We start from the raw sequence: 27,986 nt of genomic DNA on the forward strand, positions 1-27,986 counted from the left end.
CATTTGTTTTTTATGTCTTCCTAGTTTAGCATTAACCTAGGCACCACCTACCCTTGAAAAGTTTGTGGGTTCAGTCTAAAATTCAAGAAGTTTATTATAAATGGGTGTGTAGTTGGTGATGCATGCAAGAGATAATGATAGATATGTGGTAATAGAGCTGCATGTCGAGTCAAATGACTACGTGAACTTAAAATGGATATAGTATAGCTCAGTTATAAATTGATATAGTATAGTTCATGTATAAATTGATATAGGCTAAAGATATCAATATAGCTCATGTATAAATTGATATATTATAGCTCATGTATAAATTGATATAGTATAGCTCATGTATATGTTGATATGGTATAGCTCATGTATAAATTGATATAGTATAGCTCATGTATGAATTGATATAGTTTAGCTCATGTGTAAATCGATATAGTATAGCTCATGTGTAAATCGATATAGTAAAGCTCGTGTATAAATCGGTGTAGTATAGCTCGTGTATAAATTGGTGTAGTATAGTTCATGTATAAATTGATGTAGTATAGCTCGTGTATAAATTGATATAGTATAGCTCATGTATAAATTGATATAGGCTAAAGATATCAATATAGCTCATGTATAAATTGATATATTATAGCTCATGTATAAATTGATATAGTATAGCTCATGTGTAAATCGATATAGTTTAGCTCATGTGTAAATCGATATAGTATAGCTCATGTGTAAATCGATATAGTAAAGCTCGTGTATAAATCGGTGTAGTATAGCTCGTGTATAAATTGGTGTAGTATAGCTCGTGTATAAATTGATGTAGTATAGTTCATGTATAAATTGATGTAGTATAGCTCGTGTATAAATTGATATAGTATAGCTCGTGTATAAATTGATGTAGTATAGCTCGTGTATAAATGGATATAGTATAGCTCGTGTATAAATTGATGTAGTATAGTTCATGTATAAATTGATGTAGTATAGCTCGTGTATAAATTGATATAGTATAGCTCGTGTATAAATTTATATAGTATAGCTCGTGTATAAATTTATATAGTATAGCTCGTGTATAAATTGATGTAGTATAGCTCGTGTATAAATTGATGTAGTATAGCTCATGTATAAATTGATATAGTATAGCTCATGTATAAATTGATATAGTATAGCTCATGTATAAATTGATATAGTATAGCTCATGTATATGTTGATATAGTATAGCTCATGTATATGTTGATATAGTATAGCTCATGTATATGTTGATATAGTATAGCTCATGTATATGTTGATATAGTATAGCTCATGTAAGTTTTTTTCATTTGTGCATTTTGTCTTCAATTATCACATGCAGTCTCCCCATGCTAGCGCGTTGTTTCAGTTTTTTTCTTCCTATCACTCACCCTGCATCATGATGACTCAGGTCGCCGAGTTGGTCTTTTGATGAATTGATTCACATTTTTGTTCAAGTTCTGATATTTGCATTGGCCCTTTTCACCGCTGGTTTAAAACTAAAGGGAAGATATTTGCATTGGCCCTTTTTACCACTAGTCTAAAACTAAAGTGAAGATAGGAAGCATTGTTGATATTACTCAAACCTAATGAGTATTGGTTTATTAAAAGTACGTGAGTATTGATTTATTAAAAGGAATGTTCTGAAAATTATGCGTCGCATGATTAAAATTAAGCTGTAGTCAAATATTTCCTTGAAGGTTGACTTGCAACAAAATTCACATTACAGTTATTTGATATCAAAAGATTCACCATGTCTTACACTGTTGTGTTGAAGGTGCAAAATATGTGGGAATGTGATTACAAGCTCTTAAAAGCTAAAAAACGAACAGTTAATCACAGCCACACTAGACCGCCGTAGTTTGGATTCTTTTTCCAAAACGGCTCAAATGAGACGTAGTTGTTACAGGATGGTTTCTGTTTACACTTTCATGCAACCTTATTCGTCAAAATATTTTCACAAATATACTTCACGCATTCAATAAAACCATTTCCATTGTTCTTACGCGTCTATTTTATTGTCATTGTAATACTGTCACTTTTAGCACTGATATCTCATAACTTACTGTAAAAACTCGTTTAATTTTTTAACCTTAGCTCGAATGAGTACGTATCATTGTCTGATAATCATGATGAGCCTGCTGGTCACCTGTGATAATCGAAAAGTGCTGCAGAAATTATTTGCGAAGTATTGGGTCACATGATCAGATTACGACTTGATGATTAGATCAAGCGGAAACAAAACTGTAAAGTAGCGAGCATCTATATTTGATACGGGGTCTTCGGTAAAACCCGAAGTGTTTGTCATAAACTAGTGCTACGATAAGTTACACATCGAGCTTTTTATTGGCCTTTCAATTCACGTGAGAACATCACGTGACAAGACGATAACCAAACTGTAATGACTACGTCAGAGAAATAAACAGATTGCAATCTACGGCGGCTTTTCATTTTTGAGCTTTTATGAGCTTGTAATCACATTTCCACATATTGGGCACCTACAACACAACAGAGTAAGACATGGTGAATCTTCAAATAACTGTAATGTGAATTTTGTTGCAAGTCAACCTTTAAATTTTACATTGCTGAAAATTTGTATCTTGTGGTCGTTTAAACTCTGGGTTTAGCTGTGCTTGTAGCTTTTTAGGGCAAATACAATTGGGAAGGTGAAGGATTGAAAATTTTATTTTAAAAACAGCACAAATCATTTCTGTTGGTAACAGCAAAACAATTTTAGCAGATTTTACATTTTGATGTCGAATATTCGTGATGTGGCATCCAACAATTCCTACAGGAGCTGTACTTACCTCTATTAGTCTCTGCTTCACACATTATTACCATGTACTCTGTACAGTCACCTATTTCGCAACGAGCGCCTCTGTGCCATGTGCAGTTAAAAAAAAAGATGCCAGATGTTCTGAAAACTTTATTTAACATTGCTAACATTTCTCATGGGTAGCAGGAAGGCTTTATTTCAAGTAGAGCAGCTCTGACAGGCCATAGGAAAAAGCTACAATACAAGAAATAGTGAGTCAAGTTGAGAAAGAAATGTTGGCAATCGTGCCTAGCTACGCGCACGCATTCACCAATGAAAAGTATTGTCTGAATTGGCGATGCCCTGGCAAAGTGTGGTCGGTACATCATTTCGACAACCATCATGTTGGTTTATGCCAGTAAAAATGAAACTGAGGCACACATGATTGGACTAAATAGTAGATTATTAAGGTCTGATTCAATTTTATTCATTTCCTATGCGATCTCGCTGCGTTCAAAATTCAGGAGCCACAAAATTAATGGTATAATTTTAGTTTTGCAATATTGATGAAAAAATCTGGATATTCTGGGTAAAGAACTAGGAATTCTGGGAGAACTAGGAATTCTGGGAGAACTATCTATGAATTGGTGACATCTTGTTTGAAAATTTGTTAATCATTAAAAAACGTGGACACTTCACATCTTATATGGTTGTGATAGATTAATTATGAGAATATTTCGGTTGAATTAAATTGTTTTGAAAAAGTATTATTCATTTGTAGTAAAAAAATAATTCTTTTATAGCTCTAAGATTATGCAAACATCAAATGATTCAACAAAGAAATTCAGTATAATTATGTCATTAATTGTTCTAAACAAACTCAACTTTTTGCGTGCCGTATATTAGCAAAATTGAGTTTATCATCTCTACCTGCAATTTCTTGAGGCCTTAATCTGACATTTGATCTCTGTGTTTTTCTAACTCTATGGTCTTGGTTTCTTGCTTTACATTGGATTTACAAAGCTGTCCCGATTAGGCCGTTACCATTCTATATAAATAACTCTTACATGTGAAGGAAGATATTTTCGTAGCCTATATATGTAAGCTACTGCTATAAATTACAAATGTTTGTCAAACAATATATCAGATAAGTTTTTTCTGATAATTAAATATAGTAGCGGCTCCTACAATGTAAATAAATAATCCTTTTTGGAACGTGTACGTTATGGGGATTTTACATAATACAAATAGCAAACTATATGTAACTTGTCTAATCCGTTCCAATATCTTGCCAAACTCGCCTCTGGCCATACAAAAAAAACTAGACGCAACCTTTTAATTTGTGGGCTGTATCGTAACTGCAGTACTATTGTTGTGAATCGGCGCCATCTTTCTTTTTTCTGATCACTGGTTTTATAGACCAGTGATTGCAGTAATTTTACAACAACTCGCGGTGGGGGTGCACATCCATAGTTTATCAAATTCATCGACGTCCATTTACAACGATTTGTTTATTTTTTCGAGACACTCTATTTTGCAAAGTAAAACTAATAACAAATGTTTTATGTCTACAATCAAGCGAAATAAAAATAAATTGTCTACCTGTTGGTCATCTATCAGTATCCAGGGGTCAAGGTTATGATGAAAGATAACTATTGACGATATTCCAATCCGTGAGATTGTTAAATTGGTATTTCGGTAGACTCGATGGACTTTTAAGTATTTATGAACAATTGTGCGACTACCTATTCTATGTTTGGTCGACAGGTCTGGCGATCTATCATGATGAGCTAGAATGTCATGGAAGTTGTATATGTAATAGATATAACGCTATACGCAAATTGTTTTTCTCTCGCCATTGCGGTGAGATAGGTTACCATTCAAACAGTTCAAGAAGCTTGACACTTTACGTTTTATGGAATGTTTTATGTAGTTTGAAGCAAAACCTTCACATTAATTCTTTGTTATCTGGTGTTTATGTTGGAGGAGGTATACGTTATAGGAGCGTCTACTTTACTTATATATATTTTTGTGTTTGGTTCAATACATATGTCATGATCATGAAGTATTTTTGTACGTGGTTGTTTTTATTGTCATTGTGTACTGTTCATTTTTTTCAGCAAATGAAATGCAAATAACTCTGCAAATGCTAGTGGTTTCACATTGTGTTGATTATACACGTTACAATACACATATCTTGTTGATACTTTAGTAGCGTACTGGAAAATCCAGCACAGACTTCATGGTCGTCACACGGCTTTGGCCATTTCAAATTGATCAATCTATTTGTCAACACTACGCAGTTGGTATAGTTAGTTGAGTTGGTATATGTCTACCTACAGCAAATGCTGTAGGTATGCGCGTCCGCTCCGCGTGTTCACAAGACATTTCATCAGTGTATAGCCAGGCCTTTACAGGGCTATGTAGAACTATCATGTCAAATACCCAGTTTATATTCCTATATGTCGCCAGTTGAGGCCTTTAGCAAATTCACAGCTTCATTGGCTAGTAGATGATCATTTTGCGATACGTTTCTATTTTTTACATCACAATCTCTACATAGTTGGTTTAGCTTTTTTGGCATCCAATGGTATAAAGAAATATTTGGCACTAATTGATCTAATACATTCCATCGCATAGGAAGGTAATCCTTAGCATAGGTAGTCTACTCGAATAAGTTAAAGCATCTGTGTTTTATAGGATTGTAGTTGTGTGCAGCTAGGAAAAAACACATTGAGAACACAACTTCCCAGTTTTTGCTTCTAGTCTTGTTGCAAAGGCAACATATTTCAGCACAACCTTATATCTTTTTTTTCCCTGCTTTCGTTTTTGCCGATGTCGACCGGTTGCATATCAAATGCAAGGTTACATAAAGAATAATAAAAATTATATCGATGCTCTAAGTCTTCAGCAAAACTTTTTTTTGATTGTCTTAATAAATGAATTTCAAGTCCAGCCCGCACTGCCTATCAGTTTTTTATTGTGCATTCTTTGAAGTATAATAGAAGTTAGGCTGTGTATTTCTTTTGACTTGCGTTCACGCGTTTATCTTCAAGTTACTAAAACGATGATGATAAAAAATTTGTAGGGATTTACTGTTGGGTCATAACGAAGTGGTCAATGTGAAATGAATGTTTTACAATAGTTGTAGGAGAAAGTTTTCTCAGCTTGCAACAGTTTTAAGCTGAATATTAAGTCATGGCATCAAATGACTTCGTATGCAAAGGTTTGACTTGACATTTTCATAAGTTGCTGTAGTTATACGCTAGCAAAGGCCATCAATCAAAAGCTTAAAATGTCAACCATTAAAATATACATTGGAAGCGGCAGTTGATTTATAACTGTCTGTTTAGATTGGTGTTACAGTAGAAGGTCATTTCCTTCTTCAGTGATATCCTACTCGTATGACAGTTAGAGACTTCCACATATCTTGTGCCAATCACTATTCATCTCCATTCCGCTTGCTAGTGCATAATTTTATTTTTGCAAGGCATTGTTTATTCTCGTTAGCAGTCACTATTTAGGACAGGTTAGTAGTGTTTTTAGTGAACATTAAATACATAAAGGTTCTCTGTTAAAAGACTTGGCCATTATGTTTGTTTACAAGAAAGCTTAATCACATAAATGAATTGGCAGAAATTAAAGTCATACATGTAACAGACAGAATTAATTGCTTCCGGTTTCATTCTTTTGCGGCATGACTTCAATAATGATGTCGCTGGCAGGGGGAGGGTTTGGTTTATTCTCAGCAGGTGTTCCTGTCACCTTTTGCTCAATAGTATTAGTGGAATTAGTTTGCGCGCTCTCTTCTTCTGGCAGCAGTTCAGCAAGTTGTACATTTCCGACATCGGGTGAGTTTGTTAGTTCAAAAAACTTTGGAGCATCTGCGATAGTGGTTGTAGGGATTTTATTTGCTGCTCTAGCAGTTTCATGAGCAGTGCTTTGTGAAATTGTGCTTGAAAACGGAGCACTGGTTGAAGAGCTAGTTGGTGCTGTTGAACTTGAGCTGGTCGAACTGGAGGAGCTGGTTGAGCTGGAGGAACTGGAGGAGCTAGTCGAACTGGATATGCTTGCAGGGCCAGTGCTAGAGATTACTGGACTAAGTGAAGTAATTTGTTCATTACGCCACCCATCATTACGCCATGTAAAAAATTCACTCCAAGTTGTCCTCTCATCCAGCTGCCCGATACTGCTTTGACTGGTTGGCATTTCAAAAGTGGTAGACATGTCTGAGGTCTCAGAAGGGAATTTGGCTGTTGATTCCGTCGTGAAATCGGTAGTTGGTGTACCTGATGCGGTATTGGTTTCCTCAAATGCAAGTGTCGTCTCACCAGTGCTTCCTTCGATATTCCATGTTTGCCAGTCTCTCATCCCAGTTGTTATTGGTGTCCATGTTGTGGAACTCCACTGCCGAAATCTACCTGCACCTTTGCTTGGTCTAGTTGATCGCCAGTTTTGGGTCATTTCTGTTGCAGGGTAGTCACTGAATGATGGTAGATTGAACAGATAGTAATACAATAGTGGTGGTGTGCGAAACCCAAATCTTCTGCGTGGATAGGATGTGCTTGTCATATCAAGCCATGCAGGAGTAGAACTTGTTTGATCCCAGTTGCTGCGGTATCGGTTATTGCTACGATTTTTGCCATTTCTTCTCCTGTCCTTTCGGTTCTTACCTTTTCTATTTGCTTGCTTTTCATCTTTAGTTGTCATCTCATTTTCTTGAAGCTTCTCCGCTTGTGCTTTTTGTTGTGCCATTTCTGCACCGACTCGTTCATCGATCAACTCCTTCAATTTCTGCTGAACATCTTCATTTTTCTGCAGATCTTCACTCGCGTACACGTACTTATGAGCGCATAAACCGAGGTAGGTTAAAAATGCAACGACAGTGATAACCCCGATGGTAAGAGCAAGCCAAGTCCAAATCTTTGCTTGTCGCTTTTTCTTGAGCCCTTCTCTCACATTCCCATTGTTGTAATCATTTTTGGCCGTCAGAAACTGTGCCAGTCCAATCACACTGCATGGACCAAAACAGCAGATCGTGGCTAACACAGACAGCACATGATGTCCAGTCCACTTGGCTTTTTCAATCCTCTAAAATGTAGCAAAATATTATATAGGCACCAGAATGACATTTATTAAGTTTCAAAATAATTAAAATTCATTAAATAGAATCATTCTGTTGATAAAATTAAAACCAACCTCCTGTGTAATTGTTGGCATAGCCAACTTCTCCGGTTCTTTCTCTATCGGGATTATCGATATAGGGGTTTCATTTTTTGCCTTATCAATTTCTTCACCCACCTTTACCACATGCTCCTTGTCTCCCGTAGTCACTGGCTTCATTCTGTAAAGTGAAATATTTATGCTTTTTCTGTAGCATGGAATTTTACAAGAACTTATTTGGTGTACTCTTTAAGAAAAACGCTTACCTTTGAAAATCAGTTGGTTTGGGAAGAAGTATAGTAACTGTGTAACATTTCAATTCCCAAACATATTTAACACGGCAGTCACGGTTCGGCAGTCATCCATTACCATTGGCTTTTGGTTGCTAGGTAACAAATGGCTTGTGATTAGCATTCTGCACACTTGTTTTGATTTGAAACCAAATTAGTTTCATATGCTCAGTATTCTTTTCACCTCTATCGCACTGCAAACAGATTTTCTTCATTTGTTTGACTTTTTATATTCATTTTTATATTGGTCTGCTCAATAGGTTTACATTGTGTTTGATTAAACAGGATGGGGTTGAAGTAATGTGGTCTGCATCCTTGAGCTGATATTGTTTTTTCAATTTTGTTGCCAGTTATCATGAGATAATATTTCGAGCAAACGTCTTTCTGTTGCTTGCTTTGTTTTCCACTGATGTATGATAATTTTTCAATGTCAAATATGTATCGTATTAAGCTAGTTTTTACTTCCAACTCTGCTACCATATATATATTGAACTGTTATGTTATATCTCGGAACATGATCAGTTGTAAATCAACGCAGTGGACTTTCACGAAGCTAAAATAATGCAGTAAATTTTCAAAGCGACTGCTATTTGGTACAAAAAAGTTTAAAAAAGGCGTAATACTCTTTTCACGGCTTTAGTATTAATTAATTGATAACACTGTTTCACGGCTTTTGTTTCGGTGACTGGACTAACATTAGTGCATAGTTCTAGCATAGGTACTGTGAATAAGGCTTTCCAAGAAATTCATAACACCAGTTTGTTGTTCATTATTGATATTGGTGGATCAGATCAGTGATTGCAGAATAATGCTATTATAAGCTTACACGTTTTAATTAGGTCTTTAGTACAATACAATCTAACCATGTTAATCATTAAGTTTGACACCTTCTCATGAACCGTGAACTATATGTTGGCATATGTGTCACATCATGTGATTCATGCCAGTAGTAAAATTGTTATCAACTCTTTCTCTACTGCATTAAATTCTGATCAAATTATTGTTCAGACCGGATTAATTCAAATGGCCTTTCGAAAATTCGATATACCGCTAGTATTTATGCAATATCTTGAGAATCAGTGCAGATATCGTTTTACTTTAAAATGCTTTTTTTTCAGAACAAAATTCTCTACAAGTGCAAAATTGTTTGATAAATCCCACTCTCACAAAATTTCTGATGCTTCCTTTGCATTGAAAAAATGCGGTGAGTTTATTTTTGCCATGACAATAGCGATCTGGTTTTCCGGTTTTTAAAAATGATTAGAAATGGAATTGCTTAGCTAAAAGGTTTGTGAAATTGAAGGATTTGACAACAAAGAAGAAATTGCCAAAAAGAATTGGCAACAATGCTGTTCGTTAGAGACAAAATTTGATTGGTCTAGCTAATGTGTAGGCTTCGTAATGAAAAGAAAAGTGAAACCCTATTGATGAGCCGATACATCAGCTTGCGGTCTGTACTTCCAATACCACGAAAGCCGTTACATCGGGGTAGCGAAAGAGTTGAAAAAGGGCAGTTCATTTGAATTAGGAAAATGATTCATCTGAGATGTTCATTGGGGTTTTGAAAGATTACACTGAATACAGATTTCTCACATTGATCAATTATGATTTGCGTTCAACTTAACACATATTTGTGCCACTGGCCCAAAAGCCAAGTAATGAATGCTATGTGCAAGCATTCTTATCCCACACCATCGCAGCTGTTCTCGTTGAATGTTATTAATTTTCTTACAGAATAAGAGCATGAGAAGCTACCAATTTCGTATTTTATTGTAATCATACCTAGCATTAGTACTTGTTCATGGTAATATGCAGGACATCATTAGCAGTTGGAGTATTAAAAAGAACAAAAGTGTTTAGCACTGCAGTTTCTGGTCATATCAAATTTGTACTAGTTAAGAGCAGCTAAAACTGTTTGTGTCATGAATTGTCATCCTACAGCTCCAGTAATATGTGTTGTCCCTCTGCTGGTTTGAGTTGTTGTAATATAACTCCTTTTTGTCGATATTGTTGGTACGATCTTCGTTGTGCCTATGTGTTTCTGAGCTTGGCACAATTTTGATTCGCTATTAAATAATGCAATTAAGTTGCAGTGCACTTTTGAAATAGTCTCGCTTGCCGATTCATGATATTGTGCCACCATGATAAAGGTAACAAACAATGCTGCACATGTTCCAATAAAAGCTGCTAACAAAGAACAGAATACACCCGACTGTTGCCTTTTTTGTGATTTAGCTTTGTCACCGTGATGGTATTCTGATTGCGCGACGACAATCTTGATGAGACCAACAATCGAGCATGGTATACAGCAGCACACGAAAAGAATAGCCATACTTGCACCATGGGCCAAGCACCATGGATCACTCGCTGGTTCCTGTTAAACACCACACAACAAAATCAACTATGCAAATTTTGATCATAGCCAAGTCAATGGCATTGAAACTAGAAGTTGAAAATTTTGGCTTGACATTCACCGATGTTGTGGATAAAACTATTATGCTGGGATTACTAGCGCAACTAAATTAGCAGTTGGGTTGTAATTATAAAGCTTGGAGCTATTATGCAAAGTTTGCTGATAGCTCAATTTATGCCACAAGTGATCAAAATAGTGAACGACATTGGCTGCCTGAAAGTTTATTACAGTAGGCGCTCCTACAACGTAAATAATCCGTTCAAGGAACATTGACGTTGTAGGGAATTTTAGTTATAAGAACAATAAAATACATGTAAATTGCCTAATCCGTTACAAGATCTTTTCAAACTTGCCCCTTTTGGCCATGCAAAAAGTAAAAACTTGACTGAACTCTTTTAATTGGGGGGCTGTATTATAATTGCAATATTATTGGTTTGCATCGACAATTTTTCTTTTCAAGATCAATCTCGATGATTTTATAGATCATGATTGTGGTAATTTTACAACAAGTTGATGGGGACTGCACATTTTTGACGTTCATTTATAACGATTTGCTTATTTTTTCTAAACAGCAAAGTCTATTCTACGAAGTAAAACTAATAACAAATATTTTGTACCTCTACAAGAAGGCAAACCACAATCTTTTTACTAGAAAAAAGAGTTTTACCTGTTCGTCGTCTTTCTGTAACCAGGTGTCAAGTTTAGGGTAAAAGATAAATAGATTTCTGATTACTAGACCGACGCTGTAACACCTTCACCAATTGATAGCCTCTGTATTTATGAACAATTGCGTAACTATCCAATTCTCTTTTTTGTCGAAACATTTAAAGGTTGACTTGCAACAAAATTCACATTACAGTTATTTGGTATCATAAGGTTCACCATGTCTTACTCTGTTGTGTTGTAGGTGCAAAATATATGGAAATGTGATTACAAGCTCTTAAAAGCTTAAAAAACGAACAGTTAATCACAGCCACACGAGACCGCCGTAGTTTGGATTCGCTTTCCAAACCGGCTCAAATGGGACGTAGTTGTTGGAGGATGGTTTCTGTTTACACTTTCATGCAACCTCATTCGTCGAAATATTTTCACAAATATACTTCACGCATTCAATAAAACCATGTCGACTTATTGTTCTTACCCGTCTGTTTTATCATCATTGTAATGCTGTCACTTTTAGCACTGATATGTTATAACTTACCGTAAAAAATCGTTAAACTTTTTAACCTTAGCTTAAAAGAGTACATATCATTGTCTGATAATCATGACGAGCCTGTTGTTTACCTGTGATAATCGAAAAGTGCTGCAAAAATTATTTGCGAAGTCTTGGGTCACGTGATCAGATTGCGACTTGACAATTGAGTAATGCCGAAAGAAAACTAAAGTAGCGAGCATCTATATTTAATACGGGGACTTTGGTAAAACCCCGAAGTGTTTGTCATAAACTAGTGCTACGATATGTTTTATTATGAGCTTTTTATTGGCCTTTCAATACACGTGAGAACATCACGTGACAAGACGATAACCAAACTGTAATGACTACGTCAGATAAATAGATTCCAATTTACGGCGGCTTTTCGTTTTTGAGCTTTCAAGGGCTTGTAATCACATTTCCACGTTTTTGGCACCTACAACACAACAGAGTAAGACATGGTGAATCTTTTGATACCAAATAACTGTAATGTAAATTTTGTTGCAAGTCAACCTTTAACGATGTACTACGCCGAAAGTTATAATAGATATAACGCTATACGCATGGCGATTTCTTTCGCAACTGCGCCGAGATAAACTAACATGCGAACCAAATTTGAAGACTCGTCAGACCAGACACTTCACGTTATACAGAATTTTTTACGTATTGCTAAGCAAAAACATGACAAATCTTTTACATTATCCGGTGTTTAAGTTATAGGAGCGTCTACTGTATATTACTGACTTGGTCAGACGTTGATGCGTATGAATTATTTCCTTATTAGTGTTATCCTAGAACCTTACATGGTTAGAAATAAATATGTTCAGCAAGTCGGCAAGTTTTTGAAGAGTATGAAGAGCAGTGTAGTCATATAAGGTTACACTGTTGAAGTTATGCTAACTGTGCCTGCCAAAGTCATATCTGAAGCAAATATAAAAACTGGTTTCATCAAATACTGCTGTGAAGCAGAATTTTAATTATGAAATGACGTCGCTAGTAACTCATTTTTTGTGTCAGAACATTAAAAATATATGAGGTCCCTCAGTCGATAAAAAGCTTGTTAATAACACTCATGTGCATAGATCATTTTTGCACAACTGTGTCGTTTCTAGTATACAGAACTCACCTCGGCAGTAATCGACCATCTTGGGCCTTTTAGTTTACTGCTTTCCCTCATTTGTATTGCTGTTGTATTATTTTCAAATTTTATTCAACAATAAGTGAGAGAGTGTTTAGAAATTCTTTAAATTACATACTAAGTCTAGGATACGCCACAAATGCTCATTGTTAAAACATATTCGCGGCGTTTGACATTAATGTTAGTGTTATATATTTATGGGCTATGCTAAACAGAAAGTGATAATTTCACACAAATGTGTGCGTTCATTCATTGGCAGTACTTGTTGCTACTAAGTAATAGTGAGCTGTCCTTAGCTACTTTAGTTTACAGAGGTGACGAAAGCCCGTGCATCCAAAACATCATTACAGCATAGACAACCAAAGCCCATAAAACGGTTCCTAACATGGCCGCTATGAATGAGCAAATGCAGGCTGACCTCCTGCGTTTTTCGGCTAGTGGGAGACTCCCTTTTGCATAATCACTTCTGGCAACGATTAGTTTTAGCATTCCAACACAACTGCATGGTATATAGAAGCATAGGATGAGCAAAAACCAACTGCATAAGTATTGGTATGTCCACGGTACCTTGTGATGGGTCTACAACAAGAACTGAGACTGCAGCACCTTTGTGTCGCAGCAAATAAAGAAAATGGCTTCAGGGCCAGTAACTTTTTAATAGGAAATAAATTTATTGCAAATAGTTGGAAATCGTTTTGTGTTTACCCTGAGCAGCGACGTAGGGCAATGACAAATTTGAAATCTTATCCCTCTTTTGCATTAAGGCAGCCATTATGGTATGAGCTTGACGAAGAAAAACTGTATGCTACGGACAGCTCATGGTTATCACATTTTATTTTATCGTTTTATCCACAGATTTAAAGCTTCACAGATTTTGTAGAACATATTTTAGTTTTCATCAAATAAATTAATCACACTACATAATTCACAAGTGTGCATTAATAAGTAGTTTAAAGCTTATAGATTCGGTATGACCTGCATATTTCTGAAAACCAAGAAGTAGCACGTGTGAAATTTTCACATTTTTACTGCGCCAGAATTATATAAACCTTACGCTTTTTTGCAATATATAAAATGGGCATGAGTAAACAACCGCAAAGATTGGTAGTTGACAGCATTCGATAGCAGATCATTGCTTGAAGGGTAGACAAAAGTGGCAAATTGAAATTTGGATTTGACATAATCTAACCTGCAACTTTGATTGTTGTATTCCGTCTCCTTATGTTCGCGTAAACTAGGTAGTATATCTTAATGCATATGCAACGGAGGTTGCCACATTATTCCTTGTGTAGTAAAAAAGTGTTTAGCAAAAAAAAAGTGGGTGGAAATATGAATATTTACAGTTTATAAAACAAAACTTGATCTATAGTTTGCTAAATTGAATATATTTTTGATTTATAGGACAATTTTATAACTCTAATTCCAGTAATAATATTTATTTTCCAGTACTTTTCATATTGATAGCGTGTCCAAAAAATTGTTAATAGATTCTCACTCAATTATATGTCATCATTGTATGGTGATGTTCCATAGTATGAAAATTATATAATTGGGTTGCGCATATTAGGTGGGGTTTTACTGGGTATAGTTCTTCAGTAAGTTCCACTAATGAAGGCCAAGTAAGGTAAATAACAAAGCTGTGAGATTTATTAAAATTTGACGATGGGCAGGAACCTCAGCGCAGTGAAGTTATCATAACCCAAGGCTGTTAGAAGTTATAGATTGGGATTATTTATCATTGCTAAATGGAGCATCTCCATATAAGCACTGTTTATTGTGAAGCACGTCATAATTCTTGAAATTTTAAATCATTCTTTTTTCTATTAGTGTAACGGGCACAAGTTCTAATGGGCACATTGTATCCAGCTATTAATGCAACAAGTTTCAAGTTGATGGCTTTATCATACACCATTTTGAGCAGGCAGTGGTGTGCAAGATTTGAATTTATATTACGAATGTTGTAATCAAAAGTTACGCCACTCTACCGCAAATGTACCGGCTAGCTTCAAATAGGCAATATTTCAATATCAAATTCAACTTAAAATTTGAAAGTTAGCTTACTCATTTAACTATACATTTCATGCGTATTGTTTAATATCTTATCAATGCACAACATGGTGTGAAACATCAACAACTTAATTTTAGAGGGTTTGAGCATGCACAGTCTGCAACAAAGGATAAAAATAGCTATGTTATTGTGCCCATGCGTGTACAGGAATCGGTCTAAGGGGTCCCGATTCATGATAGCGACATTTGTAATGAGCATAGTTTTATTAGTTTTATGGGCAACTCGTGCCATTTACGTGATATGCCACAAGTAAGATGGTATGATTCTGTTGTTTGTAGTGGTCCACACCAAAATGTGGAGTGGAGAGAGAAAATAAAATAGATAAAAAAATTTGAAATGGTCTAAATTTTGATTTCGAGACTTTGGTCCCAGCACCTGCCTAAACGAAACCTGCCTAAACGACACTTGTTCAAAGACACTTGTTCAATATATCGTGAATGAAGTTTGTTTACATGTTTCTTGTTTGACTGTCAACTAGTTTCTACTTTAGGTAGTTCCATATGGACGACTAATAACATTAATTACCTTTAGATATCTTTTTTTCATGCCAACACTAGAAGCATGAGTTGTCGATCTCTTTCTGTGCTGCCCGAGCATGTTTTGGTCGTGCTCGAGGTGGTTAGTTTGTCCCGGCATGCGTGAAGGAGCTAAATTATGCATTATTTGATTATGCATTGCGTATTCACCATAATCCATTGCATATACATTGCCCATCTGGGTGAAATATCCATAGTCTAATGCATACGGGTTGTGGTCAATAATGTTTTGGTTGTGCCAACCTTTTTTGTTTTGATCCAAGTGGCTAATATTTGTTTCACTAATAATATTAATGTAACTTTGAGTGTCATCTTCAAGTATTTTGTACTCACTGTAGCTGTCATTCACCTGAGGTGTCACAATGGCATTTGTCTTACTGTCCTCAGCAGTTTGGTTAAATATTGTTTCTTGATCTAAGATGTAATTGTAGCTTGTATTGTCAGGATATTTCAGTTGAGATACCTTCTTGCTATCTTCGTTAAAATCATACAGTTGATTTGAATTCTTCTCAACTTGCGCCATGTCGCAAACTTTAGTCAACAATGCACCATTATTGCATTACTTTGTGCTACAGCTGATTCAGTGCTATTATTGTGCAAGGAACGCAACCATCTCAGAAGAAAAATGTCTTTTGTTTACTGTTAACATTTTCTATCCATCTGGTTCCAGTCAGAAAGTAAGGGCTCCTATTATGTGGGAAAACTTGATTAAATGGCCAGGCGGTGCAATCATGTAAAAAAGTGTAATAAGTTCCATTGTAATCATTATTGAGCTGTTGCGCAGTTGATGATCGTCAGGAGGAAAGTAGCAAATTTATTTTATTGTGATTATAAACACAAAAACATACCGCCAAACCTCTATTTAAACGCCATTGTATTTTTCAACCTTTCCCTTGTAGTGGCGTTTTATTAGAGGTGACTTTAAAGTCGAGGATGGTGTTGTATTTTTCAAATGGCTTAATTCAACTCTTATACAGATGAAGCGAACGCTGCTTATATTATGCACTCTCTCTTGATCGGTGTGACATTAATCCTTTTGGATGCAATAATCTGCTATAACTTGCCTCCTACCTTTCTAGATCCTTAAATAAATATGCATTGGGAAGCTGAAAAAAAATCTTTATCAGTTGATATTTATTGCTTGCAATCAACGTACAATGATCCTAGCCTATTTTGCAATTTGTTAGAGCTTTCAATTTTTTATTTTATCTAAATTTGAAGGCATATTTTTTATTTTACAACTACATTTAACATTATTGTTGCATTAACGCTCATTGCACTCATTGATATGTTTGCTACCGTTTGCAGTCAAGACTGGCTTTTTATTTGCGATACAAGAGAGTTACGACCGTCGATCAATTATATGATCAGATAGTTGCAATGGTACTATCAAATATGCTATAAACCTGCAAATTAATAAGTTATATAATAATCTATTAAGCGCTACAAATACATATATTCAAAGACGCGTGACATAAACCAACCATAATTATATTACATGCGGAAACAAGACTATATGCATCATTTGCTCGGCAAGTTTACTCCTGATCATTGCTTTCGTATGAAACCATTTTATTTTCTTCTGGCTGTTCAATACTTTCCACAGTGTCTTCTGTCCTCGACTTGCAGAGCAAACCTTTTACGCATGGCTATTTGAAAAGTTTAGCAAAAATAACGGTATTTTAGCCGCATACTTGTTAATCACAAGTTAGTCTGATAATAGTTGTACAGATTACATCATTTTCAACCGTTTTTCACATATATCACAAGTATCAAGACTGCGTTAAGCGAGGTACTACTAATTGCCTGATGGTGTTATTAATAATTTCTATGGCGTTGCTTTGAAAGTTTTAGAGAAAAACTAAGCTTTAGGCTTACAAAAAAGGACTTCAATGCGAACAGCCACCACAAAAGAACTAATTGTTAATGATTGACTCATTATTAACACCATTTTGTTGACACTTTTCTACTGATCACTTGTTATTATTACGGGTTCGTTAAAAATCAAAGGTCAAAATGTCTGTCAAATAAAAAGGGTTCAGTTGAAGGGTGGCGCTCTATTTTTCATATCTTCTATAGTGGCGGTCAAATAGAGGTGTTGTTCAAATAAAGTTGGCTTGCAAACAGAAGTTTTACAAAAAAGGCTGTCATACCCAACACTTGACTCTCACAATGGGTTTCATGTATTCTAGTCAAGTTGGTTTTGTGATCCTTCAAAACAGCTATTAGGTGTAGCTTTGAAGCGCTGTTTACATTATATTGAAAAATGTGTGTTTGTATGTACACTGACCTCGGTGTCCCAATATTATTTAGTATCTGGTTGTTTTATGCTGAAGTGTTCTAACTAATTGCAGTTTAGTTAGTATTCTTCTGCTTTTATTTTGGGTTTTTGTTGCAGTAAAACAAACTGTTTCTGTGAATTGCTACATATACCACAATACTTTCCTTGACCTACTCTATTAATAGTATCTGGAAATTTTCAACATACTTTAATAACGAATTACCTACTCTCTTTATGGTATAAATGTGCTTTAAAAATTTGTTTCAGTTTTGTAGCTCATTCGAATTATATCATTCGTAATAGGAAAATTGTTTCAAAATTTGAATAAGTTGCTTTCAAACAATCTTTTAGTTTGGGTTATTGCTCAAGGCTGAAGTTAGGCTCTACATACAGTATATTTATGTATATGAACATTTATACACTTCTTTATTCGTGTGAAATTACTGTGTAGTTTTCTAAACTGTCCGTTAGTTGTTTGGTACGCAATGTTGTCCATTACGCAATGAGCACTCGTCATGAAAAATGTGTAGAGAAGTAAATGTATTGAAATAATTTTGATTTCAGTCCCGTGTTGGCATTGCATTCGCTTAGACAAAGTTTCGTTGTGTCTCAGTTGTGACTGGTTTATTGCAGAATAACTGGGTTCCAAGAAGAGATAAGAATATTCCAAAGACTCTTCAGGAAATACATAAACAGATGGCCATTGAGGCTCATGAAAAGCAGCAAATGATCGACAAAAACCTGCCTTCACGGAACAGTCAACAAGGCCGGGCTCCTCCCTTGCCGAGGTATCTTATTATTGGTTGTCCACGTCATTCAGGAAATAGCAAGAGATTCAATAACATGAAAATATGGAGTGCAGTCTTCAACATGTGTGGTGTGGGTAATGTGGCGCAATACCTTTCATTCTGAGCATAACAGCTATCTTTGAAGCTTGATGTTGGCAAGTCTGGTTGTCATGGTAATGCCACTGACTTGGCACAAACAGTGGCCATCAATCAGAATATCCTGTTTAAAGGGATGAAGTTGAAGAGCTTATGGTTACTTGATGAGTGGCCAGGCCTGTATGGTAGATGTACTTGTATCAGATATACTTGTTGGCTGCTTTGCTTCATATTATAGTAGCCACCATAGTGAAGGTGATCAAGTTATTCTGTTAGTTTCTTTATAACATTTTATTAACAGGAACAACCGTAGGTCAGATGATCAAGATGGTTGGAGTCATGTGAAGACTAGTGCTCAGCGTGTTGACCCGACCAAGCTTAAGTTGACTAGTCAAAAGATGGTTGGTGGTGATAAAGAATTGCAGCTAGGTCCAGCAAAAGGCTTTGGTGGTTGGAGTCGAGGTAGTTCAGGCTCTGGCAAAAACACTCCTCCTCAGCAGGAAGAGAAGTCTGCAGTCTCGTCCAATAGATTCTCAGTGAGTTGGATTTTTAAATCCGCACCACTAGTCTCCGTAGTGAAAATAATGAAGTGACCATAGTTATTATAAGCTGCATCACTCAAATGCCTCGTGTTTTTTTCTATCAACATTAGTTTTAGTTATTACAAAAATTCTGCAGTAGATGTACAAAAGGTGCTATATATGAGTCAGTGTTGTTTTTAAATGATAATTTCAAGAAGTTCTTGCTCGCTTTCAAAAACGCCTGTGGCTTTTTCACAGAAGTTTTACTGTGTTAGTCCTTACAGTTGTGTAGATCGGTATGTAAGTATTTGTATCTGTTCAATAGTGATTGATTTCTGGACTGTGCTATTGATAGTGATTTGTCTGGCTTTGATTTATAGCTGCTCTAACTAGCTCCTTTTTCCTCGCACCACTTCATGTATGCACGGGTTACCTACTGAGCATCTTTTGCCCGGATAGATAAATACAGACATGATTAGCAAGTACCAATTATTTGTCTACTCCAGGATAATGAAGACCTGTTTGTTTTCTATAGTGACCCAGGTTTAAATAAAGTTGTCATATCATTTTTGCTGGTCTGACTTAGTCTTAGGTAAAAATAGTTGATGTTGTATGTATAAAGGCAGTGGATATCATGTCTATAAAGGTAGTCGATGTTGTGCTGTGTATAAAAGTACTCGAATTTGAAGTCAGTAACTACTCTTAGGTTGGCTACCCATAAAGATTTAAGCTAATCAATTTGGTAGAAATAATTAATTTGGAATAGCCATTGCCATCAATCCGTACTTTAATTTGAGAGTGATGACTATCAAATTCTTCTGAAACTATAGATTGCAGAAGAAATCTGGAAAGTTCCAGAAGAAACTTCTTAGATTTTCCCGAACCCCAAGCTACATTCTGTTTATTGGACCAAATATAGTTATTATAACACTTCAACTACTTGAAGCTTTTAATAAAGTGAATCTATTCACTGATTTTGTGCAGATGTAATAAGTATGTAGCAGGTGATACGTACTAAATACTATGTAAAACCTACACCGTAAATGTAGATTGTTAAGTAGTACCGAGTACTCAGACACCGACCAGCACAGGGTGGGAACTGTGAATCGTAATCTGTACACAATCGTTTTCCTTGTTAACATCATCGTATTGTATATTACAGGCATTCGCAGATAGGGAGACAAGAGACAACAGAAGCCATTCTGGTAACAGAATGTCCTCAAGTAGGAGTGGAACTAAACCAAGGGGTCGTGGTGGACCCGGGGGACAGCGAATGAGCACTCCACGAGGCTCAATGGAGAAGGAGAAGTAAGTTAGTTTGATGATTGCCAGTCTAGCATAATAGCTCAGTCGTGCTACACCTCATATAACACACTGATTTCCCCCATGCATAACTGCTCAAAAGTATATTATTTCTCTGTAAAAATTGGCATTATCAAGCTGCTGATGATTAGCGTTTTCCGATAAAGCAGTGATTGATTGATGTTTGGTAAAAATGTGATTGATGTATACTTGAAAGTCATAGATTGATAGATTCTTGAATTTTGTTTTAGAAATAGCGCTGTTGAAATGGCAAGGCAGTTGTCACGGGAACCTAGACTAAATTCTAGAGAAAACAGTGTTGAAGGGCGAAACATGCGTACACCTACTCCAACTGGAGTGGTGGTCAGCAGGAGTAGTGCACAATCTACCCCGACGGCTGTCAAACAGATGAAGAGAAATGACTGGGATACAAAGATGAAATCCATAATCGATGAATATTTACATAACAATGATATAAAGGTATGGATGCAGCTACTATTATGCTTTGTCGTTATGTAAGAATGAGATTGCTCCTGCAGCTTGTAGTATGGTTCATTTTGGGGAACTGGTAAGATATAAGACAAGCAATATTTTTACAGGAAGTCCTGGATATTGTCCGAGAGGAGTTATCAGGACAGAATGAGATGATGTTGATGACCGAATGCGCCATCAACCACACACTGGAGAGGTCAACTCAGGCTAGAAAAGGAACTGGATTGATGCTCGCCGAATTACTCAAACACAAATTGTTGCCATTAGATGCCCACATTAAAGGTTTAGGGGCAGTGCTAGAGTTCGCCGATGACCTTGCCATAGATATACCGAATGTATGGCAGTACTTTGGTGAATTGATTGCTCCCATGTTCACCACAGCTTCCGTCCCTCTTGACCGCTTAGTGTCCGTATGTAATCCTCTGATGAGCATAGGAAAGGCATCTGTGCTTGCAGCTGCAGTACTCAAAGAAGCCAGTCGCAACATTGTAAGTTTTTCTGCATGACTCGTGTCTGCTTTCGAGCTTCCATTGGTATTCAGCAAATTTATTTTTAACTGCTTTGACAAGATCATCTTCAATGATAATTAATCACGCTTACTAAACGTCAGTATGGAGATCCATTTCTCATGAAGTATTTTATCTCTTACTAAGTCTTAAGGATTAAATGTGCGCCAACAAAGCCGATTCAACTTCAGTGGGGCCTTGCTGATGTTAGCGTCTTAATGCTACACTACATTTTATCCACCAGAAATATAATTCGCTAAACGGGGGAAAAAAGGGGATTGCTTGTTTTACATTCACGCGAAATTAGTCAGTCAGGGACTCACTGTTTCCTGTGCATGAGGCAAAAAACTCGCAGATATTCTCATGCAGACATTCTCATATTCTCTTAATCAATTCCAAGTTATTCTTAGTTGGTTCAGTCCTTCACAATATGCAGCACTTGTTTTTGCAAAACAGCGATGATTAACATGTTTTCTGTGTGCTACTGACAACTGGAGAGATGATGGTAAAATATGTTGAATATGCATGCTGCAGGGTCACGTGGAGATAGGCAAGCGATGGGCTGAAAGTAAACTAGACTGGTCAAAGTTTCTCACTGAGGGAGAGGATCAAGATGAATTTATACAAAGCAATGTGAGCTTTATAAGTTTCTTGGTTTCTACTATGTATGTGAGCTAATAATCAGTGTGTGCCGAGGTTCATGTGAGTGTTTATTATGCAGGTGGAAATACGACTTTCAAAAGACATTTTACACAGTCCAGTTGAAGCTCCGAAAACAAACTTCTTGTTTTGACAAACCCGACTTAGAGCAAATAACACGGCAAATGTTTTTGTCGTGTTATTTGCTTTAAATCTTCTGTATTGAATACCAATTGAGGCTTACATTATGTTTTGCTTAGTTTGTTTCATTTGCCGTGAAAAACATGGATTTTTATATTTTATGGTCAACTTTACAGAAGTTGGAATATACACTATCAACACAGCCACAGGCTCAATCTTCAACAGAGCTTCTGCCATCTGATGTTGCTGCTCAGCTAAACAAGTTCATGTTGGAGGGCGCAGAGAATGAATCTGTATTTGACTGGATAGACTCTAAATTGTCTCCTGACATGTGTGATGACAATGTCTTTATTGGATCTCTGACTACTTCAGTTGTTCAATCATGCATCGGTAAGTTATAGTTACTGGGTTCATTAGTTGTCTTGGTAATCTTTTCATCTTCATAAGCATAATTTTTCTTTCTCACCGCATGCAATCATTATTGATATTGTTGTATTTTACAGCAAATGGAAGCTTGAACGAGTCGAAATTCAAGTCAAGGATTCCATTGTTGAACAAGTACTATGATAGTAAGGCGAGCAGGGAGTTGGCTGCTCTCTCAGCCCTTGAAAATTTAATGACTAAATTACAGCACCCAGCTAGTAAGTTTAAGCAATCATTCTTGTTTCCAAACACGAACTTTGATTGTACCTGCCATAATATTGGCTATTATAGCCACTAATGTGTGTGTGCGTGTCTCTAATTGTTTAGTCTCGTATTATGTATTGGTAGTTATTTACACAATAGGCCAATATATTCAGTGTTTCATCTTTATAGTTGAAGTTTGTATTCATGCTTTGGAATCATAAAGAGAGTTCTATGCATTCCTCTCATCAGTCGCTTCTATATTTAACCTGCCATCATGCCAGTTCCCTCCCAAATATAATCTTTCTCTCTTTTATCTGAAACATCACTTGGCACACCTTCCTATAATGTACATTTTTCTCATTCGTTTCATTTGGCTGGTAACCCTTTTTTATAAGATGGCTTTATTCAGGAAATTGTTTTAGTTTGTAAAATGTTATTATTAGAAAGTGTCTCTGTTGTAGATCTGTTTTCCGATCTGTGTTACGCTGTTAGTGAAAATGACCTTATTACTGATGAATCATTTCTTAATTGGGAGAAAAGTAGCAAGACTGGAATTGCTGTCAAGTCTGTCAGCAAGTTCTTACAATGGTTGAAGGAGGGATTGACAATCGAGTCAAACCCAACTCCATAGGAAATTGACTTATCAGAAGACTCTGAATGAATTCTAATGACTCGCGATTCCTCAACTGATTCTTCCAGATTCGTCTAGTTACTTTAGCTTCCATTGGCTATTATAGGTTAAAGGTATGGTGCTTGCATTACCCTAAGGGCAGATCATATATTGTATCCACAGTCGCAGAGCTGCTGTCATTGCCCGTGCTTTGTTGCAGACAGCGTATCTAATCTTCTTTCCAGCACCATTATAAATAGTATTTATTTAATTTTGCCGCAGCTAGCGGTGATCTGAAAAACATTCGTAGTGACTGACTCCAGATAACAGTTTGTGTCCTTTTTTGCGTATGTGGCACTCATCTACTATTGGTATTGTTATTAAAAATATAAAAGAATATAACCTAAATAAAATCAGTGTATAACAATATTAAAATTTGTCTTTTTTTGTAAATATTCTTTAATAAACTATATTTTGTACAAAACAACCAGAAGGTGTTTTGTTCTTTCATCGCGTTATTTTAATACCTATATAAGTTTGCGATACTGTTTTGTGTCATGCAACATGGCAACGTTACACCTGTTACAGTATTGCTATATCATCAACCTGCAGATCCTATATAACGTTACACCTGTTATGCTATATCATCAACCTTCAGATCCTATATAACGTTACACCTGTTATGCTATATCATCAACCTTCAGATCCTATATAAAGTTACACCTGTATTGCTATATCATCAACCTGCAGATCCTATATAACGTTACACCTGTTATGCTATATCATCAACCTGCGGATCCTATATAACGTTACACCTGTTATGCTATATCATCAACCTGCGGATCCTATATAAAGTTACACCTGTATTGCTATATTATCAACCTTCAGATCCTATATAAAGTTACACCTGTATTGCTATATCATCAACCTGCAGATCCTATATAACGTTACACCTGTTATGCTATATCATCAACCTGCGGATCCTATATAACGTTACACCTGTTATGCTATATCATCAACCTGCGGATCCTATATAAAGTTACACCTGTATTGCTATATCATCAACCTGCAGATCCTATATAACGTTACACCTGTTATGCTATATCATCAACCTGCGGATCCTATATAACGTTACACCTGTTATGCTATATCATCAACCTGCGGATCCTATATAAAGTTACACCTGTATTGCTATATCATCAACCTGCAGATCCTATATATAGTTACACCTGTATTGCTATATCATCAACCTGCAGATCCTATATATAGCCTGACAACATTGTTTTACTACTTTTAATCACCTCCAAGCAATCTTGTGTAACTCACTAAAACTGGGTAGACCTCTATACTAAATAGGCGCTAAGGTTTGGATTGCCTCTTACTAATCGAATTAAGCCAAGAAATAGACATTTCAGCAGTGCTTTTCTCAAAGGAAGAATATTGCACTACATCAAGATTGTTATCCAAGAGAGAAATTTACTCGAAGTGCTGGATCTACATATTTGATGAGTGAGATTTCTTCAATTTAGGCGCAGAATTTTGTAATCCTGAACAATCGGAGTTTTCCTAAAACACTATAGGAGAAATTGAAATTGCTACTTAATTGTAATTGCCATTGACACCACTGTAACATCACAAAATGACCGAAATCAGACAAATGGTACCTGTTCGTAGTATTTAGGTAAAACAATACAGTAGTTGAAATGCAATATCTAGTGGCATGATAGCGTCAATACCACCATATAAATCACAGGTTGTTTCGCTGTGACATGCAAATTCTCCAAACTGGCATGGATATGAGCAAGTATGGCTTAGCTTTTTACATACGCAACTATTTAAAAACAGTCTTGTCACAGTGACATAGCACCGCCAGATTGAGTACAAGTTTGCTTGTTATCTCTTGATTTTCGATCCTCTCTATTTGGTAAACAAATCATGCGACTGCAGTTAATCCTTGGTTAGTGCCAAACAAGTGGTCTTGCATCACAGGATTTGGTTAGCAATGAACTGCACGTCGACATAGTAGCTTACCAAGATACTTGTTGGATATTAGCTATATAGTTTTTTCATTTGTATTTACTCAGAGGTGTTTAGCCAATTAGCCAGCAAAAAGGAGTTGTATTCTCATTATTTGCGCATTTACTATCGGGGGAGTTGTCACTTCCACTTGCTTGCGTACGCTCTACCGACACTATTTCCTGTTGCTTGCCCTTAGCAACAAGACTACATCACGTATAAATTATTGACAAAGAAGCATTTTTAAACGTAGTGAGTGGTAAATTGGTATCATAAAACAAAAAATTGTGTTTGTGACAACAAATCAGGTAATAGTCATGCTTTCGTCTGTTTATGCAACTAGAATTATATTAGCGTTATCACTTACAGAGAAAAAGCAAGTGGAAGCTTATTGGGGACCGATTTTTTGTTAAACAGCTTTTAAACCCGTTGCACTAATTGATGGCTTGAAGTTGTGAGCTTGTGTGGCTTTACTAAAAAAAATTTAGGGTTCAATTTTATGGGTAGTTAGTAGTGAAACTTTTGATGCTTGCCTCACTCAATCAGAGATCGATGAGATAGATTCGTCCGCAATATGTTAATTAACCAGTAAGCTTTCTGATGGAACGTTTGATATTATTACATCAATCACTTGGAGATAGGATAATATAAAAATTAACAAAATATCAAACTAATGACAAGGTTAGAAAATATTAGTGAATGTTGCATCTTTACATACACACCTGTCTATGCTCTTATAATCACAGGAGAAAAGTAAAATAATATTGTTGTGTTCCATTGTTTTGCCTGAAAAACATTGAAAATTTGAAGCTATAAAAACTTTTGTGGTAAATGAGAATGTGTGTCAAGTCACGCATGTAGGCCTAAAGCAAGTTACTCTTGAAAAATCAACAGATATCATAATGAGAATGTTTTTGTCTAATATTGCCTCTATCTGGCTATATGGGATTTATCTGTTTATAGTGGAAATATACTAGATACATTTGAATATTGTCTGTTTTACTTCCTAAAGCTACATTCATTAATATACATGTAATAAATGGTAGCAGTCACTGTAGGGTCTGCACCATATTTCTGCTTTTTGTTGTTGTCTGAATTTTTAATTACTGGTAACTACTTGGCAGGGAGTTAATTACTTGTAACTACTCTGCAAGAATAACTAATTTTTTTTAAAAGAATATTTCCTAAAAGAATGTGTAATTTTTTTTTAATTGACTGTTTGTAAATGTTGATTTTTTTTGCTCACTTTTGCTCATGTAAGTTGTCTGTGTATTTTATTGCACATCAGAATGCTGGTGAACCCACTTTTTCGGTATTAGAGACTTACATGCTTTAGTTAGACAAATGCATATATTTCTTTTATTCAACAGCCATAAAAAAATAAAATGCGCAAAATGCATGTAATTTAGTGGAGTGAAGCTACTAGCAGTTCCACACAAAGTACAAATGAAATTCAAAGACAAAAAGGCCACGATAAAATATTTAAGCACATTTTCCCTGGGTGTGATCGACGCGGTTGATCTTGCAAAATATAGTTACTAGTATGCCGGTCGTTCCAGGAACTATACAGTTTCTTATCTTAAAATGAACGAAACCAAAAATGGAGAATACTGTTTCAATGCTTGCACTTGAGCTATCGCAGTAAAGAGTTTGAAGTCATAATATCATTATTAAACAGAGTAATAAGGGAAACTACCAGTTACAGTTGCTAACTCACAATTAATCTTGCCTTGAGGTTTACTAAATGAACTCATAGGTACTAACTATAAACATTCTACTGTAGAATTATAGTACGCAGGCAGTCAATTACATCCATCACACTTGTTAATTCATGACAGAGGAGTGTTTACAAATTTGTTACATACACATTAAAACATGATTGTTTGTCAAGAAACATTTGAGTTCAGCAAATTTATGAAAAGAATCATACTTTTTTGCTCAAAGTTCATGATTTCAATCAATGACGGAGGTCATTAATTTAAGTCGTATTTGACAAACTGCTGTAGCATATTAAAATACATACAAAAAATTAAGTGCGATTAGTTAACATTTTTTAGAAGCAAGTAGCGAGCATCAACCAAGTTGAAAAATTTTTGTTTATTAAGTTTGCCTGTACTGCATTACAAAAATAGTCAATCAGATAGCGAACAATGGCTCCCACATTCAACACATATTCAACTTCAGGCTAGGTTCCTATCCTCCCCTCCCCTCAGCATTTAAAATTTAGATAAATAGAATTTTTTATGAAGATATCAAAGCTTGTTTTGCGAAAGATAGAGAATCTGTAAGCCAGTTTGCTAGAATAACAAAGCGCATAGTCAGTGGAAATGGATGGTAACTCTATGCAGCGGTTGTTGGATGGTAACTCTATGCAGCGGTTGTTCAGTCAGCAAACTTGATACCTAAAAGCTAGTTCACCTTATATCG

At 35.9% G+C, this 27,986-nt stretch overlaps 2 protein-coding genes across 2 annotated transcripts in view; one reads left to right on the top strand and one right to left on the bottom strand.

The window, feature by feature from the left end:
* The window catches only part of LOC137408870 (eukaryotic translation initiation factor 4 gamma 3-like), a 69,625-nt gene extending 45,595 nt beyond the window's left edge, over positions 1-24,030 (top strand). Inside the window, exons 18-26 of the mRNA XM_068095458.1 lie at positions 18,455-18,609; positions 19,007-19,241; positions 20,389-20,534; positions 20,780-21,008; positions 21,128-21,508; positions 22,061-22,159; positions 22,483-22,696; positions 22,810-22,947; positions 23,395-24,030. Coding sequence (XP_067951559.1) covers positions 18,455-18,609; positions 19,007-19,241; positions 20,389-20,534; positions 20,780-21,008; positions 21,128-21,508; positions 22,061-22,159; positions 22,483-22,696; positions 22,810-22,947; positions 23,395-23,564 — 1,767 coding nt within the window. The 3' untranslated portion in view covers positions 23,565-24,030. The remainder of the gene's footprint in view (positions 1-18,454; positions 18,610-19,006; positions 19,242-20,388; positions 20,535-20,779; positions 21,009-21,127; positions 21,509-22,060; positions 22,160-22,482; positions 22,697-22,809; positions 22,948-23,394) is intronic.
* LOC137408874 (uncharacterized) lies at positions 6,196-8,203 on the bottom strand. The gene is made up of 3 exons (XM_068095464.1): positions 8,170-8,203; positions 7,940-8,084; positions 6,196-7,831 (listed from the first exon to the last, which is right to left on the bottom strand). Exons 2-3 carry the CDS (start codon positions 8,081-8,083, stop codon positions 6,407-6,409), a joined length of 1,569 nt encoding a protein of 522 aa, XP_067951565.1. The 5' UTR covers position 8,084; positions 8,170-8,203; the 3' UTR covers positions 6,196-6,406.
* Positions 24,031-27,986: the final 3,956 nt, after the last annotated feature.

Source organism: Watersipora subatra, chromosome 11 (assembly GCF_963576615.1).
Source record: "Watersipora subatra chromosome 11, tzWatSuba1.1, whole genome shotgun sequence".
Lineage (NCBI taxonomy): Eukaryota > Metazoa > Bryozoa > Gymnolaemata > Cheilostomatida > Watersiporidae > Watersipora > Watersipora subatra.

Excerpts from the sequence above, each read along its gene's own strand:
- LOC137408874 (XM_068095464.1), bottom strand. The coding sequence starts at position 8,083 with ATGAAGCCAGTGACTACGGGAGACAAGGAGCATGTGGTAAAGGTGGGT. Across the intron at positions 7,832-7,939 it reads TGCCAACAATTACACAGGAG|AGGATTGAAAAAGCCAAGTG; the intron begins GTTGGTTTTAAT and ends GCTACATTTTAG.